We start from the raw sequence: 15401 nt of genomic DNA, 5'->3' as shown, positions 1-15401 counted from the left end.
AGGCCTACCTTTCCACTCCACTTTGCGACCTTTTGTTTTCTGTACAACCGAAACCTATATCTGTATAATGTTTTCCTGTCTCTGTGTGAGTTGTACATGCTTTCAATAAATATATAGTTACTGGGGGAACTTTTTTAATTAAAAAAATCTGTGTAAAAGCAGAGAACGATGTCTTGACCAACGGTATACAGTGAATATAATGAATTTCAAATAACGAATTAAAATATAAGGAAAAATTAATAACGAAAAAATGCCGAATTCAAAAGAATATATATACATGTGGGGATGGGAAAAGGGATAAAAGTGTCAGGGAGGAGGTCGGGGTAGGGTTTACAACAAAAACGAAACGGGCACTTGGGGGTGCAACCTCCCCCGCCACCAAATTAAAATAAAAATCAGTATTTTTCTTTATTATTTTGTCGTTATAATTTCATTCGTTAAATGTTCATTAGTGATAAACACATGCAACCTTGGGCAACATCTTATTAAACCTGAACAGCATATTCTGACTGTATAGAGCCTTACTGCTCTGCCTGGGGCACTGCCTGCTGGAGGACGTGTGCCTTGTGGGGACTGGACTTTCTGGGTTCAACATGAAAACATGTCAACCTGACACCATAATAAAAAATGGCGGGAAGAAGGTTGAGCAAAACAAACAACTATGGTGCGTTATGCATAGACATGAACAGATTAAGCACATGTATAATAGCTGAAAGGCAATTACCATTATTTTTGTATGGATTCAAATGCATGTTTTCTCTGTCTTGCGATTTCAAACTTCAGGAAGGAAAAACACTGCATTTTTATTTGGCTGCAGTGGGGTTCCAGATAAGATTTTGAAGTGGCGGTGCTTTCTCTCATGACATCCCGGACTCACGTCACCAAGCTCTTGTAATGGGGCACTCTAGCTCCACGCACAGGTGCTGGTTTTCAGATTGTGGCAATTGTATTCAAATGCAAGTCCAGGACAGCATTCCAAGAAGGGTTTGAACCCTCCGAATGAAAGCACATTGACACAAACACATTCACTGGGGCACTTAAACTTCTTATACATTACCTAATCAATACAATGTCAACATATGTTGCTCAACCGCTGAGATAGCACAGAAGGTTAGCGCAACTGTTGCTGTGCAGGGGCAAGCAGAATGTGTATGAAAGGTTGTGTTATGTATTTATTATTTATTTTGTTGATTATTGTGCACAGCCACCTCTTACCCAAAGTCTATAAATATTTACAATATGTGCTCGGATGCTGCCATGGACCAGACAAGCAGGGCAACATCCAGAAGCGCTGGACACCCTGACACGCAGCAGACTTTAGACCACGCCAGTCAGGTAAACTTGTTGCACGTTCATTTGAAGTGGGCAGAAGCGCCTAATGACGACACACAACTTGATAAAGGATATCAATGTGATTAGGGAAGGGATCCCCCGGGTTGCCAGCCAGCAGTCTTATTAACACAGCAATATATGTCTCTCTATATTACTTTCGTTCAGGGGGCCTTATAAGCTGCATTTGTGGGAGCCCTTGCGGCCGTCACTTCCTTGGGATTCACAGATGTGTTAGCAACGCATTGCCTTTTCACACCGACGTACTTTTTAAAATATTTGACAATTGATGTGTTAAGAGCAGGGACAGCATCAGGGCCTTTCCACCTTTTCAGTTTTAAAAGGTCTATGAGCCTCAGGGCCCCCCCCCAACAACTAACTGCGCCATGTTGCCAGTCAGCAGTCTTATTAAAATAGCAATATATTTCTCTCTATATAACTTTTGTTCTGGCGCCTAACTGATGTGACATCATTTTCCGGTGATGTGGTCCTTATTCTAATGACTATTTTTGAAACTTCAAGATTCATACAGAGTTTTGGCCACAGAATGCTGGCATGTATGCCATTGTGTGCCTGCTGCCTATATTCCTTTTCTATTTATTCTTGCTGACTTCTTAGGGGAGGTTTGCTCATGTATTCAGCTGGGAATTCTGTGTTGGTTTTCCTGGCCCCCATGACTTTGAGGCTTGGCTGCATTGTGTCTTTATTTTATTCTTACACCTTGGGTGCGCCGGAAGTCAGTGTACATCTGGTGGCATTGGTTCATTGACTCTTAACTTGTCTTTCTTTTTACTTCTATTTTTATCACAAGCTTAAAGTACAGTCATTGCTTTATGTTCTCAGTGGCTGTTCTCTGATCTATTTGACATATGTTTATTTATGTTCTTTTATTCCTCTAAGTTTTTTTTAAGTGTTTTATTCTATTGTTTAGCAAATGGTGTCTAATTAAGATGTTCAACTATTCACTGAATCCTGAATTCCCGCTATCAACCCTAGGAACCTCCCTGTCCCAGCACCCAATTGCCTGCTCTGAAGAGAACGGCCATCTGGTCGTAAACCTATGTAATGTATGATTCTGTAAGTTCTCCAGGATAACTGCCATTTGTTTATGCCTCTTCTTCTTGTGCCGGTATGAAACTATGCCTGTATCATAATAAGCCTTACCAGTACTTTGTACCTGCAACAGCACCTCAATGCAGCACTAGGCATAAAAAAAATCCAACCATATCTCAAAGATCAGAAGGGAGGCCCATTGGCTCCCTATCAAAGCCAGAATCTCCTTTAAAACACTCTGTATCACCCACAAGTGCCTTAACAACACAGCTCCCACCTACCTGAACAATGCCATTGTCCACAAAAAGAGCATCAGAGTCCTTAGATCTAGCAACAATTCACTTCTCTTCGTTCCCCGTTACTAAAGATCCAGGGCAGGGGGTCACAGCTTTGCAGTTCTGGCCCCGAAATTATGGAATACCCTTCCTTCCAACATCAGAGGTGAACCTTCTCACAAGATATTGAAGAAAATGTAAAAAATCTGGCTTTTCAACTTGTATGAATGAACCAGAACAACCATTTCGCCCTGTAACACGTGATTCACTCTACCAACTAGGCCCTGACTAGAACTACAACATTTCTCATGTATGACTGTAATTCATGTATTGATTGTGACCTGTAACCAGAAAAGTAAGCATCTTGCAACTCATGTATTGACTTTGCATTGTAACCAGATAAGTAAGCATTCTGTAACCTATGCCGTGATACCGCTGGGTCTGGGCGTATAACAAATAACAAAAACAAATAAATAAAATTAATGCCTGCGGGTTGTATGCGCACTATATGAATAAAATAAATAAATACATAAATAATGTTACTGTACGCAAATTTCTGCAAGTGTGTGCAACTTTCAAAGGCAATTTTGGTAGGAATTCTTTTTTGTTATTTGATGTTACTTTAATCTAAGGAGTGGCTGGCATGTTCTACATCATTTTTTGTGTTATGTTTCTTTCAGGAACTCTTGGAGCCTGAACATGGTCTTATGCTCGAAACCAGTCCTCCAGATATTGTGCGTACTGGTCCTTTTTACAGATAAAAAAATCTTTTACATACGACAACTTTATCATTTTCCTGTGTACATTTACACACAAGTTTAGAGCAGAGGGCAGTGCAAAGGTCAGGTTACTTGACAGAAACCAGAACGCTTCTTTAGATTTTTATCTACTTGGATGTAAGTGCAAGCCATGGATAAACGCCTCTGAAACGGAATGTATTTCTCTGAAGTCTTTCAAAAAAAGAAACTGCACACTGTGATAAAAGGAATGGTTTCTTTCCATTTAGCTTCTATTTTGTTGATGCTCATGGGGTAAACAGAAGCACTGTGCATATTTATTTTCCCAGCATTTTAGGATTCTAAAATTAATAAAATGGAAAACAAAGCTGCAAGTCATAAAGGAAGAAAATGTCTATGTAGAAAAAGCTGTATGGAGGAAATGGAGGTGGGAGGAATTCATAGATAGAATGGCAACATCAGAGGTGATATACCACCAGCTCCAACTTGGTCAAATGGCAAGTCAAAAGAGACACTAGATTACATATTCATCTCTGAAAATTAACTCAAAAAAACTCTGAGTTTGAATGTGATACCAGACTCACATAGTGACCCCGATGCTATTATCGCTACAATATCGAGAGGCAAGAAAGTGATAATATCTGCATGTAATGTGAAGGTAGAGCTTGAAATGGGATGAAATAGACTACGGATAAGACAAAAAGATGTGTCAATTCTAATAAAGGATTTGAAATTGTGGCAAAGTAAGGAATCAAACTCAGTAGAAAATAATCTGACACTACAGAGTTTCAAGGAAAACCTCACAAGGACAATGAAACCACAATTCAAAACAAACCATATTTACGACACAGAAGTCATTAAATGAAAAAAACAACTGAGGAAATACTTATGGCTAATAAAAACATCTAAACACCAACAAAAAAAATAACTTATACAAAAAATAAAACAACAGTATAAGAATTGGCAAAAGTGACACAAAACAATCCTTCTCCAAAGAGATGCAGAACACATGCTTAGAGCCTTAAATAACACCAATAGTAGAAATCTATGGGAACTATTAAATGAGAATCAAAGCACAAAAAGATCCATGCTTATTAAAACTGATTCCAGAAACCATCTGGATAAGTCACTTTGAGAAACTATTTGATCAAACAGGTGACAATCATGATGTAACAGACAAGTCCCACACTGTATCTGAGCCGTGGAAATTAGAGTTCGATAGAGAAGATATCAAGACCTTGATTAAGAAAGCAAGTACATCCCGCGCTCCGGGACCTGACGGATTGTCACACGGGGTGCTAAAATCAAATCCAGATCATTGGTCAGAGTATTGTGAGATACTATTCAGAAGACTAGTTAAAGTAGGAAGAATACCAGAGTCATGGAAATTGGCCATTGTTGTCCCCATTTTTTAAAAGGGGGACCGAATGGACCCAGCAAATTATCGTCCAATTGCTCTGTTAGAAGGTATAGGTAAGATCTTTGCTACCCTACAACTGGTTCGGCTAAAGAAATGGATCAAAGAGTCCAAAGCATATGACATCCGACAGTCGGGCTTTGTCGAACAAGTGGGCTGCAGCTTAAACCTTTTGTTACTGGCACTGTTAAAAAAGAGAGCTTTCAACAATAAACAGAGGTTATATATGGTCAGCATTGTTCTTCAACAGGCCTTCAATAGCATAAATCGAAATTTGCTATGGAGAAAGTTAGAAGAGAAGGGATGCACAAGCGAGTTATTAACAGCAATAAAAGATCTATATTCTAACACAGCTATGAAGGTAAAGCTGGACAACGTTGGTAATCTCTCAAAATAAATGGCAATAAGTAAAGGCTTAAAACAGGGATGCCCCTTAGCCGCAACCCTATTCTGTTTCTGTATAGAGGACCTGAAAACAATACCAGGAAATACTACCCCTTTTCCACCGAAAATAAATGGATCACTGGTAGTGAGACTCTTGTACTCTGATGATCTGATCATTTTAGATCAGACTAAGATCAGCTTACAAAGATCCTTGAATTTACTGGAAAAAAATGTAGCAGAAAAAGAACTGAAAATTAATGCAGCAAAATCTGAAGTCATGGTGTTCGGCAACAGGAGATGGGCAAAGAATAAAAGAGAAAAACGGGAATTGAATGGAAAACAAATTGAAGCGAGTAGTGAAATGAAATACCTCGGCGTACAATTAAGTTCAGCTAAAGGAGAAAATCCCTGGATGGACAGCTTGAAAGTAAAAGCAAAAAGATTAACTGCTCAAGGAAAAGCCATTAACAAAAGATACAGGAAATTCTCGTTACAGCCAATAATTGTATTTTATACACAATAAGTGATTCCATCTCTGGCATTTGGTGGTAAAACTTGTATGGATATAAGAGCAGATTTCTTGAATGTTTCGGAAAGGACAATTTTGAAAAAACATCTTGTTCCTACCCAAAGCCATTCCAATGGCAGTAATCCGCCATGAATTGGGTCTGACTTTGCTGTAGACTCACAAAACACATAATAAACTAATACTATACAGAAAGGCCATGCTCAGCAACTGTCCACCACAATTTGAAGTTCTTAGAACAGATAGACCTAGAAAAATAGATTGGGTCATAGCAGAATGGAAAACAGACTGCAATACCATTCTGACTAAACTAGGAATTGAGATAAAAAACTTAACAGAAAATCCAGCATTGATAAAGAGAGTAATTTGTGCTGATGACTGGCAAAAAACTGAAGAAATAAGAGCAAAATCCCAGACACATACTCTGTTAAAAACAACCGGGGACCAATGAGTGTGACACCGGAATATTTGATGAAGTTCCCGCATTGCAAACAAAGAGATTTACTGCTATGTTTCAGGTTGAATGTACTACATAGTAAGACCACCATGGAACGATACGGGAAAGAACAGAGTTGTATTAAATGCTGACTGTGTATGCAAGAAAGTGAAACGCTAAGACATTTGATCCTATTCTGTTCAGAATTAAAAGAACTGAGGGGCATTTATCGACATGATTGTATCGTGGACTTGTGTGGTCTAGAGGCAAAGAAATTGTGGGAACTAATATATCAATGCCGAAACAAGAAAAGAAACTATGCAACTACAAAATTCCTTGAGTCTGCATTCAAAAGACTGGAAGAGATGAGTGAAAGTTGCAAGAAAGTTGATGACTATGGACAATAACAATGAAATTTGCTCAAGACAGCTGTGATTGCTGATTCTAGTCAATTCTCTTTTATTTCTTTGCTTATCTTATTGTTTTATTTTATTTCACTCTTTTCTATACTTTGTATTTCTAATGTATGTTTTAAGGCAATTGTCTTTCTGTGTTTGTATAGTTGTATCATGTTTGTTTTCATTATGGTTCTTTTTAGACAACAAAAACTAAATAGTGAAAAGTTTGTGATAAACTATGTACACTAATAAAAATTAAAATAAAAATAAAAAAAGAATTCATATTTTGTAACAAATGATGCTTTTTTTTCTTCCAGTGAAAGCAAACCAGTATTGCACAATTGTATTTTTCAGAGTTCCGGTGCTGTGTGCATAATCATGCGGAGGCAGATCATTTTTACTCTTATAATTTAATTTAAACTCTAATTATAAAAACAGTGTGTAAAATGATGACTATGCACGGTCTAGTTTACATCCATTCAACCTTGCAGTCAATGGGGTACATTAGTATAAATGGTCAGTGACAGCAGAGTCTTTGTTCAAGGGTGAGTGATTGGCATTACACCAATCACAGGTGTTCTAGCCTCTCAAATCTTCAAGACATTTAAAACACCCAAAACCTTACTATCCAGGAAGTGCAAGTGCTGTTCAAAATGAAAGAGACATTTGCAATTGAACTAGAAACTTTATGTAGCGCTTCATACATGGTTGGTCCAACATCTAGGCACTGTGATTATTATACCTCAGTCGATACTCAGTTAACCGAACTCTGAAGGATGTTAGCCAATAACATAGCTCAGCCGGTTGAGCACTCTCTGCTGTGATCTGTGCGTGATCTGTAGGTTGCAGGTTCGGATCCTGGCAAGGCCAACTCAGCCTTTCAAGGGTTTGGTGATAATTGTGATAAATATGTTCTATGTACAGCGCTTTTCCAAAAGCGCTATGTAAATAACCATTTAGCCATGAGATTAGATATAGAATTTAGCAGGGAGTCCTTACCTCCCTTCCCTGTTGTTTCATAACATTGGCATACCATTATGTAGCAATAGCTCCAGGAAACCAAGACTTTCATTAACATCAAAAGACAATTCTGCTATCGAACCTCAAAACATACAATACAATTAATGCTTGCTTTACTAGGTAATTGGCTAGGTTTTGTGTTTTCAACATTTAAATATATACAGGAGAGATCAAATGGCCAGACCTTAGAGAAATAATGAAAGGTGTATTCTGTCACAATGCAGAAACATGCCGTACGGTAATGATTTCCATTCAGTTTGTGCATGCGTCGGCTGGATGTCACATGCATGTTACTCTTTTGCAAAGGAAAAAAGTAATTTTTACTCTCTTAAAATCACATTTACTCGGAAAGTTTAAAAATAGGCAGTAAAATACTCCCACCTCAAAATCTTATCTGGATCACTGGTCGAAACACACTGAGCTGGACTATTTGGACATTTACACTGTGTAATGCAGCTTGCACCGTTTTGGGGAAAATCTTGTTTTTTTGGAAAAACAATTCTGCTTATGTTTTGATACGTGTATTGTGCAATGATTTTTTGTGGACAGCATTTGACGGGCTACTTGATTAATGGGTTATTCTAATGTTTAATACGTCATTACAGTTCATTACTGAATTTTTGTTTTTTGCATATTTAAACATTCTTGTATATATTGATGAGGCTTTGCCCCTCAACATCTTTCCACACCCAATCGTCTGCCAGGCGCCACAATGCCCCCATTGCACAACCACCACGTGTTTGTGGCCACTTCATCACATGGGCAGGTAGAGGGGCAATACTCACTGGTTGAGCTCCCTGACCAGGGTGAAGATGGGGTCGTTGTCTGAATCCATGACTTCCTGAATGCTGATCAGTTCATAGCGCCGCAGGATCTGCGGGAAAGAAAAGGCACTTTCAGGGAAGAACAAGCAGAATGGGGACTCCTGCAGGAAGAAGTTCAGTGCTCACAGCACAGAACGTCTTCCAGCTGAAAACAAGAGTGATGAGTAGTTGTTGGGTTTTTTTTCGTTTTTGCAGGGCTTTGCTGGGTCACGGTGCAAGAGAAGCCTAGGAAGCCACACACACACCGCACATCTGTGTGGATGGCTGTCCAATTGCACTTCCGGGTGCAGGCGTTTTTCTCCCAAGGATCCTGCCGGGTCCTCCAACTACAGGCCTCGAGTGTTGGGATCCAGACGGGTTTTCAGGATATCCCTCAGTTTTATACATGAGGAAAAATGTGCACACATTTAGAATCATTGTATGCAAATATTCTCATGACTATTAATGAGGGGTATCCTAAAAACCTGACATGGATCAGGCACTCTGGGCCTGCAGTTGGACAACCCTGATAGAGGGAATCAGTATTCGAACAGTATTTTGATGTAGCTCTACATGATAAACCATCCTTAAATGTGGGTAAATTGGGAAGAGGGGGAACCTGATGGCTCAATGTTGAGTCAGCAGAGAGTAGTAAGAAGTGTCAGGACCAACCGGTGCTTCTATGTAAGGTCCTTAATCGGCCCCCAACGGGTTGGGGTGTTCTATTGAACTTCTAAAGCGCTTGAGAAAGCAGGCAGTATGGTCCCAGTTCAAAGTGGGATGCGGCCCTCACTCTCTGATTGGAGGTTTGTGGACTGCAAAGCTTCCTTCTAGATTTACTGGACAATGACCAATATATGGCATGCAGTCAAATACAGTACACAAGCCAGAGGAATTCAATGGAGCCACAATAAGAATCTTTTTGCAACTGACAGACATCTGTATTTTCCTACAGTTAATGGATTGGCCAGCCAATGCAACCTCGTTTCAGCTTCACGCTGCAGGAGTCTCCTTTTGGCAGTCTGCTCCACAATCATAAGCTGTGCGGTGCCAACCCGAGATGAAGCGGGACAAGTCTCCCGCTTGGCATCGTGAATAGTCGTAGCAGACAGAGCTCCCAATTCAGCAAGCTCGAGGAAGCGAACATATCCATCATGACGCAGCACAAGCAAAATACCTCTGTCCTCAGCGCACTGACCGCTCAACTGCATACAGGGGATCGGTAGACAGGTGAGTCACCTGCCGACAGAGGCGTTGCTAGGGGGGGGGGCTTAGGGGACTATAGCCCCGCGTCTTTTAATTGTATCCCCGGCTAGAAGCTCAGGGGTTACAACCAAAAAGATAGCTAGCCCCGAATCCCGCCAGCCCCAAGATTAGCGTAGCCCGGATCTTTTCCAGACCTAGCAACACCCCTGCCAGCCACGGTCCTCCGAGGACAGAGCTGACGGAGGCCCAACATCCTAGCTTCAGTGAACCGCTAGAAGAAATTGGGGGTTCCCCATAAAGCGACTTGCAGGAGGGGCCCTTAGAATGCAAGAGGACGGAAGCCCCAGCAATCTCTGGAAGGAGAAGGTCGGGGTCAGGTCCAAACCGGGAAACATAGTCACCCATTCTTGAATGGAATGTATCCTCTCCAGGCTAGGGAACACTTTTGCGAAAAAAGCGTCCCATTGGAAACCTTTGTAGGTAATCGTCTGGCTCGGAGAGAGAGAGAGGATTTCCTGAGGTTCACTGATAATCCTAAGGAATATCTTAAATCCATCAGTATGGTGCAAGGGGTACTAAGGACCACGAGTACACTAGGCACTGTGGTAGGTAACAGTCCCTAACCTCACCAACAACTTACCATTAGGCCGCATCACAATTTAAGCACTTCTGCACAAAAGAGCTGCTTAAACATGTATCATCTCAACCACGGACCACCTTTCCAGGTAACGACTACACCACCCATCATCTTAATTACTAGATCACATTATGATGGGATCATCTGACCTCATCTCAACCTAGTCAATTACCCATATTTATACTTAGCCACAAACTAGCATTTCCCTTTAGCCGGTCAGTCAAAGTAGCTGCCAGTTCACATCTCCTTCTCACCTCGCATTGCTGACCTTGTCAAGAAATCTCACTTTCAGCTTCACCTCCTCAGAGCCATTCTCCCCAACCTCACCTTCCCCCAGAAACTCAATGTCTCCAGAGCTCTGGTCCTCTGCAGGCTGGACTATTGACCAGCCTCTTCTTAACCAGCCTCTTTCCTCCCTTCGCCCTCTCCAACTAATCCAGAATAGGACTGTGAGATTTATCCTTGGCTTCAAGCCCAGGGACCACATCTCTCCAGCCCAAAATCTCTCCACTGGCTCCCTGTGGTTGCGTAGATCTCTTAATCTGGAACTGCCTCCCTGCCCCTCTCCATCTTGAGCCGGATCTCCTTAAGTTCCTGAAGCTGCTCAAGACATTACTTTTATCCTCCTCCTTCCCTCTTCCCCTCCCCTGCTAGTCTCCACCTGCCTTTTTGTCTGGTTGCCTGTATCCCTTATGAGTCTTATTGTGGCCAGTCCCTCCTTCGACCAGTCTTCCCCCTCACCCCCAAGCATCACTTGCCTCAGGCACCCTTCCCCGACTTGCCCACTGAGTCTGGTCCACCCCCCCTCTTTTGCAGTAGCTGACCATCCCTTCTCCCCTGAGCACTTGCCCTCCTGGGCCTCCCTTAATCACTGGCCTATCCCCGGGACCCCCTCTCCGCTACCCCTTCACTTCTCCCTCTTCCCCTCTGCCTCCACTTCCTGATACTGCACTTGCACGATCCATATGTCACAAGGCCTAGTAGGCCCGTTATTGTTCATTTCTCCTCTGCCCCCTGCTCCCCTCCCACCATTATCTTGTGGCACCTGTAAACACGTTTTGATGGATAGGCGCCATACAAAAGTTCACTAAATAAATAAATAAATGAAGTCTAGCGGCTAAATCGAGATGTGTTCTATTGGGCGAATGGAAGGGTTCTCTGATGACTGAGGTCAGTCGTGTTCCTGTGATGTGAACTTGTGGCCTAATTTAAATGTGGCGCATTGGCTAATTTGACGTGAGGTTTAGTGGCTGAGTTGGGATGTGATCTGGTGACTAACATAACATGTGGCCTGGTGATGTGTTCCATTGGCTTTCTTAGGAAGTGGTCGCCTTGCAGATTATTTATGCAGGGGACATCCCACGATTCTCCCCATGATGACATTGTGCAATCCTAGGAACAGGCCTTCAACTCCATGAGCTTCGTTTTCCATATCTACGCCTGGGAGAGTTCAGAAAAGAGCTAAAGCCAGTAGCAGGTGCCACATGAATAAGAATCTGACCTTGGCTACAATGAGTCATACACCCCAACGGCCACCATCACACATATTGTTCCCACACCACCCCTGCCCAGCTCATAACAAGTCTCACCTGAATGAGGAGGTCCTTCACCGTGGGATCGGTGACTTTTGACATGCCGAACCTGGCGATGTTGAAGGAGGCGACCTTGAAGGCATCAGTGGTACAGTGAAATGAAGCGGCGAGGAGGAGCGACAGCCACAATGCCACCATGGTGCCCAGCTGTGGAGTGCAGGGAGAGGGAATGATGAGAAGTACCACTGCCAGGCTGCACCCACATCCTGGCTCCACCCGCCCATAGAGTACAGGTGCATTGTGTGTGCTAAACACTATTGGAAATACCTCTCCAGGCTTTTTACGAAAGTGCTGTAATTGCAAACTGCAGGCCGTGCTCTCCGGATAGCAGGCGGGTTGTGCCAACAATGAGGGCACTGTGCTGCCCAAGCCTAGCCGAACTCAGGAACCATAAACCTTCTGAGGTCACTGGAGCTATTTTGCTTTCAAAGTTGAGGCTCGGGTCTGTGTTACACCTGTGTGTAGGCTCTGCCACATTCCTCCTCCCACAAGAATAAGGCCTCTTATGTTGGATGTACTGTGATTGGAGGCAGGGGTGGCTATTTAGAAAAGAAGTGGGTACCTCCTACAGGCCGGTGCGGCTGGAACTGGATCAGTCTCATTAGGCACAAGCCACAAGCCTATCATCCTTTCAGAGGACTGTACTGGGACATTCACCCATGCTATCACCAAGCATGCTTCCCCGCTTCCTTCCTCCCTCCTTTTGTCTGTGGCACATATTTCCTCTTCTCCCTAATTTGCTTCTCTTCATTCCGCAGACTAAGATCTGAAACCCCTACAAGGGGCACAACACGCCAACCCTCAAACAAGCCATGGGGCTCTGAGACTGGTACGGTGGTGATTTGGCACTGGATACACTACTATTAACCTAATATAAAATGGCCCGGTTCCCCAGGAGGCCAGTCCGCCTCTAAGCAACATAGCAGGCATCATGAGAAAACGTCTTGATCACAGGATAACCAGGCCACAAACTTTTTTGCTCAAAACAGGAGAGAGTTGGAGTGGGTTTCAGAACCATCTACACTGTCCTTGAATCTCCACAAAGGTTCAAACCTCATAGGAAGTGCAGGCACCTGGATAGATTCAAGATGGCAGGAGGTACCAAAATGGAAGTTTGAGGCGCTTTTCAGATCCCAATGCGGCAGATCAGTGGCTAAGAGATCTGCTGTAATCAACTGACTGGAAGCCGGTGGGCAGGGAGTACATGGCCCTTTTCCCTTTCAAGGAGCTCCACAGACAGACGCATTCGTATGGCCACAGCAGTGGACGAAACCAACGCAAAACCTTTGTGGGTTATAACCACATATGCACATTCTCCCCACCGGCTCAGAAACCCCACACCGGTGTGGACTTTGCACGTCCTGCACGGGCCTCCTACATCGGACACTCATGAATTAGTCAGTTTCAATAGATTGCCCCTGGATATGCAGTACGAAAAGAAAGCAGACATAACAGGGGAAATAAATGTGAAGTGACAGATACTATGTTTGCCCAGTAGCTACAAATACAAGCAAAGTCAATAAAGACAGCATCACTAAAGGGTCTTGTAGCAGATGACCTGAGTTCTTAACCTGCTTTGACCATCCTTGATGCTTCACTCCCAGTGCCTCTGTCCCCGTATCTGTCAAACGTGAGAATGCTTGGAAGCTAGATGAACACCAGTATTAAACATTATATCTTATGTTATGTTATGTTATGTTATTTTATTGGGTATTTGTATAGTGCCTCTTACCATGGGTATGATTCCAAAGCGCTGTGGGTTGAACGCCCTCGGGGACCGTAGTCCAGGTCAGTGGAGAGAGTAATGTAATAAAACATGCTTGGTGCACTCGGTATGAGTGCAGTCAGGGCGGATTAAGTGGTGTGTAGCTGCATTCTAGTGCTAGGCGTGGTGCAGGGGTTGTGTGAGATCAGTAGAATGTGTGCAGCAGGGCCAATTGGACCTGGGTAGCTGCATTCTGCACTGGTTAATGTCACACAGGCATGGATAGGGATGATTACTGATTATGGAGGGATGTAGGGACTAGATAGCTCTGTTTGGCAAAGGTGAGTTCTTACCTTTTATCTGCAAGACACCAGTCTCGTTTTCGTGATGGTAGAAGAGTGATACGCCTCAGTGGTGGTTCGCCGGGTACTCTCAGTCCATGGACTTCAAAACGCCGGAATCCTTTTATACTGTTTGTATGTAAAGTGTGGGAAAACACAACTTGCGACCCAGCTGCCGTGGCAGGCGAGGTGCTGCTATCACAAGGCCCTGCAGTGATCCTATCAGTATTCGCTGGAGGCCATGAAAACATGTTTACTGATCTTATATATCGAGCCGTTCCCCATCTTAGATCGTGTGCCGCACAGCCCGAAAATAGACTCACAGGCACCCACTCACGCACTTCAAGCTCAAAAAAGCCCATGTGAGCTCTTAAAAAAAGAAGCCCCCAGGTGTTCCCCCAGATACGGCCCTCACAGATAAGCAACGTACACACCACTTGTGCTCTCTAAAAAGAGGCAAATACTCCCAACAAAAAACCAGGGGATAAAACTCTCCCAACAAAAATGCAGCAAAACTAGGCACAAAGGCTCCTGAACCTGATTCCACCCACACAGAGATCAGTGGCAACAGCTCAGCGGTGCTACAGGATGAGGGACTACTATCTCCACTGCATGATCTGAAGAGGAACTTTAAGGTAAAAATACAACTTTTAGTACGCATGATACACTAGGTGCAAAAGAGTTCAGATTACAAATGTAGCTCTGTTTAAATGATACAATATATCTTTACTCGCCTAAAAAAGTACCCTGATCGGGAATGGGAATTCTTTTACTCCCTAAAAAAGAATTGTACTCGCAACTTCAAAAATGTGTTTAGTAAAATCCTCCCACTTCAGAACCTAACCTTGAACCCTCTGGGGTTGCCCTATCCACTGCACGGTGATGGAAGCGGAAGGGGTGCTGGTGATCTGATCTTGGGAGCTCTGCTAGTGCCTGGCTCCACCATCGACCAGGAGATCCTCTTAGAATGGTACGGCCTCTGTCACAAGGCCCCTGACCAATCAAGATACTTCTAACAGGGTGGACTCTGTCACAAGGCCCCTGACCAATCAAGATACTATCAGGGAGGACTCTTTCACAAGGTCCCTGACCAATCAAGATACTTCTATCAGGATGGGGGAGCTGTTCGACGATGGACGAGTGAGGACGTGTCGGTGAGCAGCTCCGTGGGAGCGCAATACATCATGATCATTATTCTGTTATGTTGCCTACAATCTGGACCACTGCCTCGCTAGCTGTGAGTTAACATCAAGGAGAACGTAGCGGGGAGACAGTAGTGGCGCCAGCGGCTGGTACTGCTGGTTGTGCGATAGGCCTGCATCAACTTCCATTTTGCGAGGCGTATTGGCACCTGGGGCTTGCCTGGAGGGCGCAACATTACAAGCCTCAGAACTTCCCTTGAACGTGGAGGGGGCAAGACTTACAGCACTGCAGACTAAATTGATGCGCCGTGGGTCTTTGACTCCAGTGTCGTGAGCCGGGTGGCTGGGACACTGTGGGCTGCCGCCCGGACGCCTATGCAAGTGAACTTCGGACCACCGC

The 15401-nt window shown here is 43.5% G+C and overlaps 1 protein-coding gene across 1 annotated transcript in view; it reads right to left on the bottom strand.

The window, feature by feature from the left end:
* LOC138567865 (deoxyribonuclease-1-like) overlaps positions 1-15401 on the bottom strand; it is a 230589-nt gene that overhangs the window by 199326 nt on the left and 15862 nt on the right. The window contains exons 2-3 of the mRNA XM_069646357.1: positions 11811-11960; positions 8361-8449 (exon numbers count right to left, since the gene is read on the bottom strand). Of these exons, the coding sequence (XP_069502458.1) occupies positions 8361-8449; positions 11811-11960 (239 nt within the window). The remainder of the gene's footprint in view (positions 1-8360; positions 8450-11810; positions 11961-15401) is intronic.

The sequence above is a fragment of the Ambystoma mexicanum genome, chromosome 2p, assembly GCF_040938575.1.
Source record: "Ambystoma mexicanum isolate Mex_15411 chromosome 2p, UKY_AmexF1_1, whole genome shotgun sequence".
Taxonomy (NCBI): Eukaryota; Metazoa; Chordata; class Amphibia; order Caudata; family Ambystomatidae; genus Ambystoma; species Ambystoma mexicanum.
The sequence above is the reverse complement of the archived record's forward strand: the minus strand, read 5'-3'. Positions and strand labels throughout refer to the sequence as shown.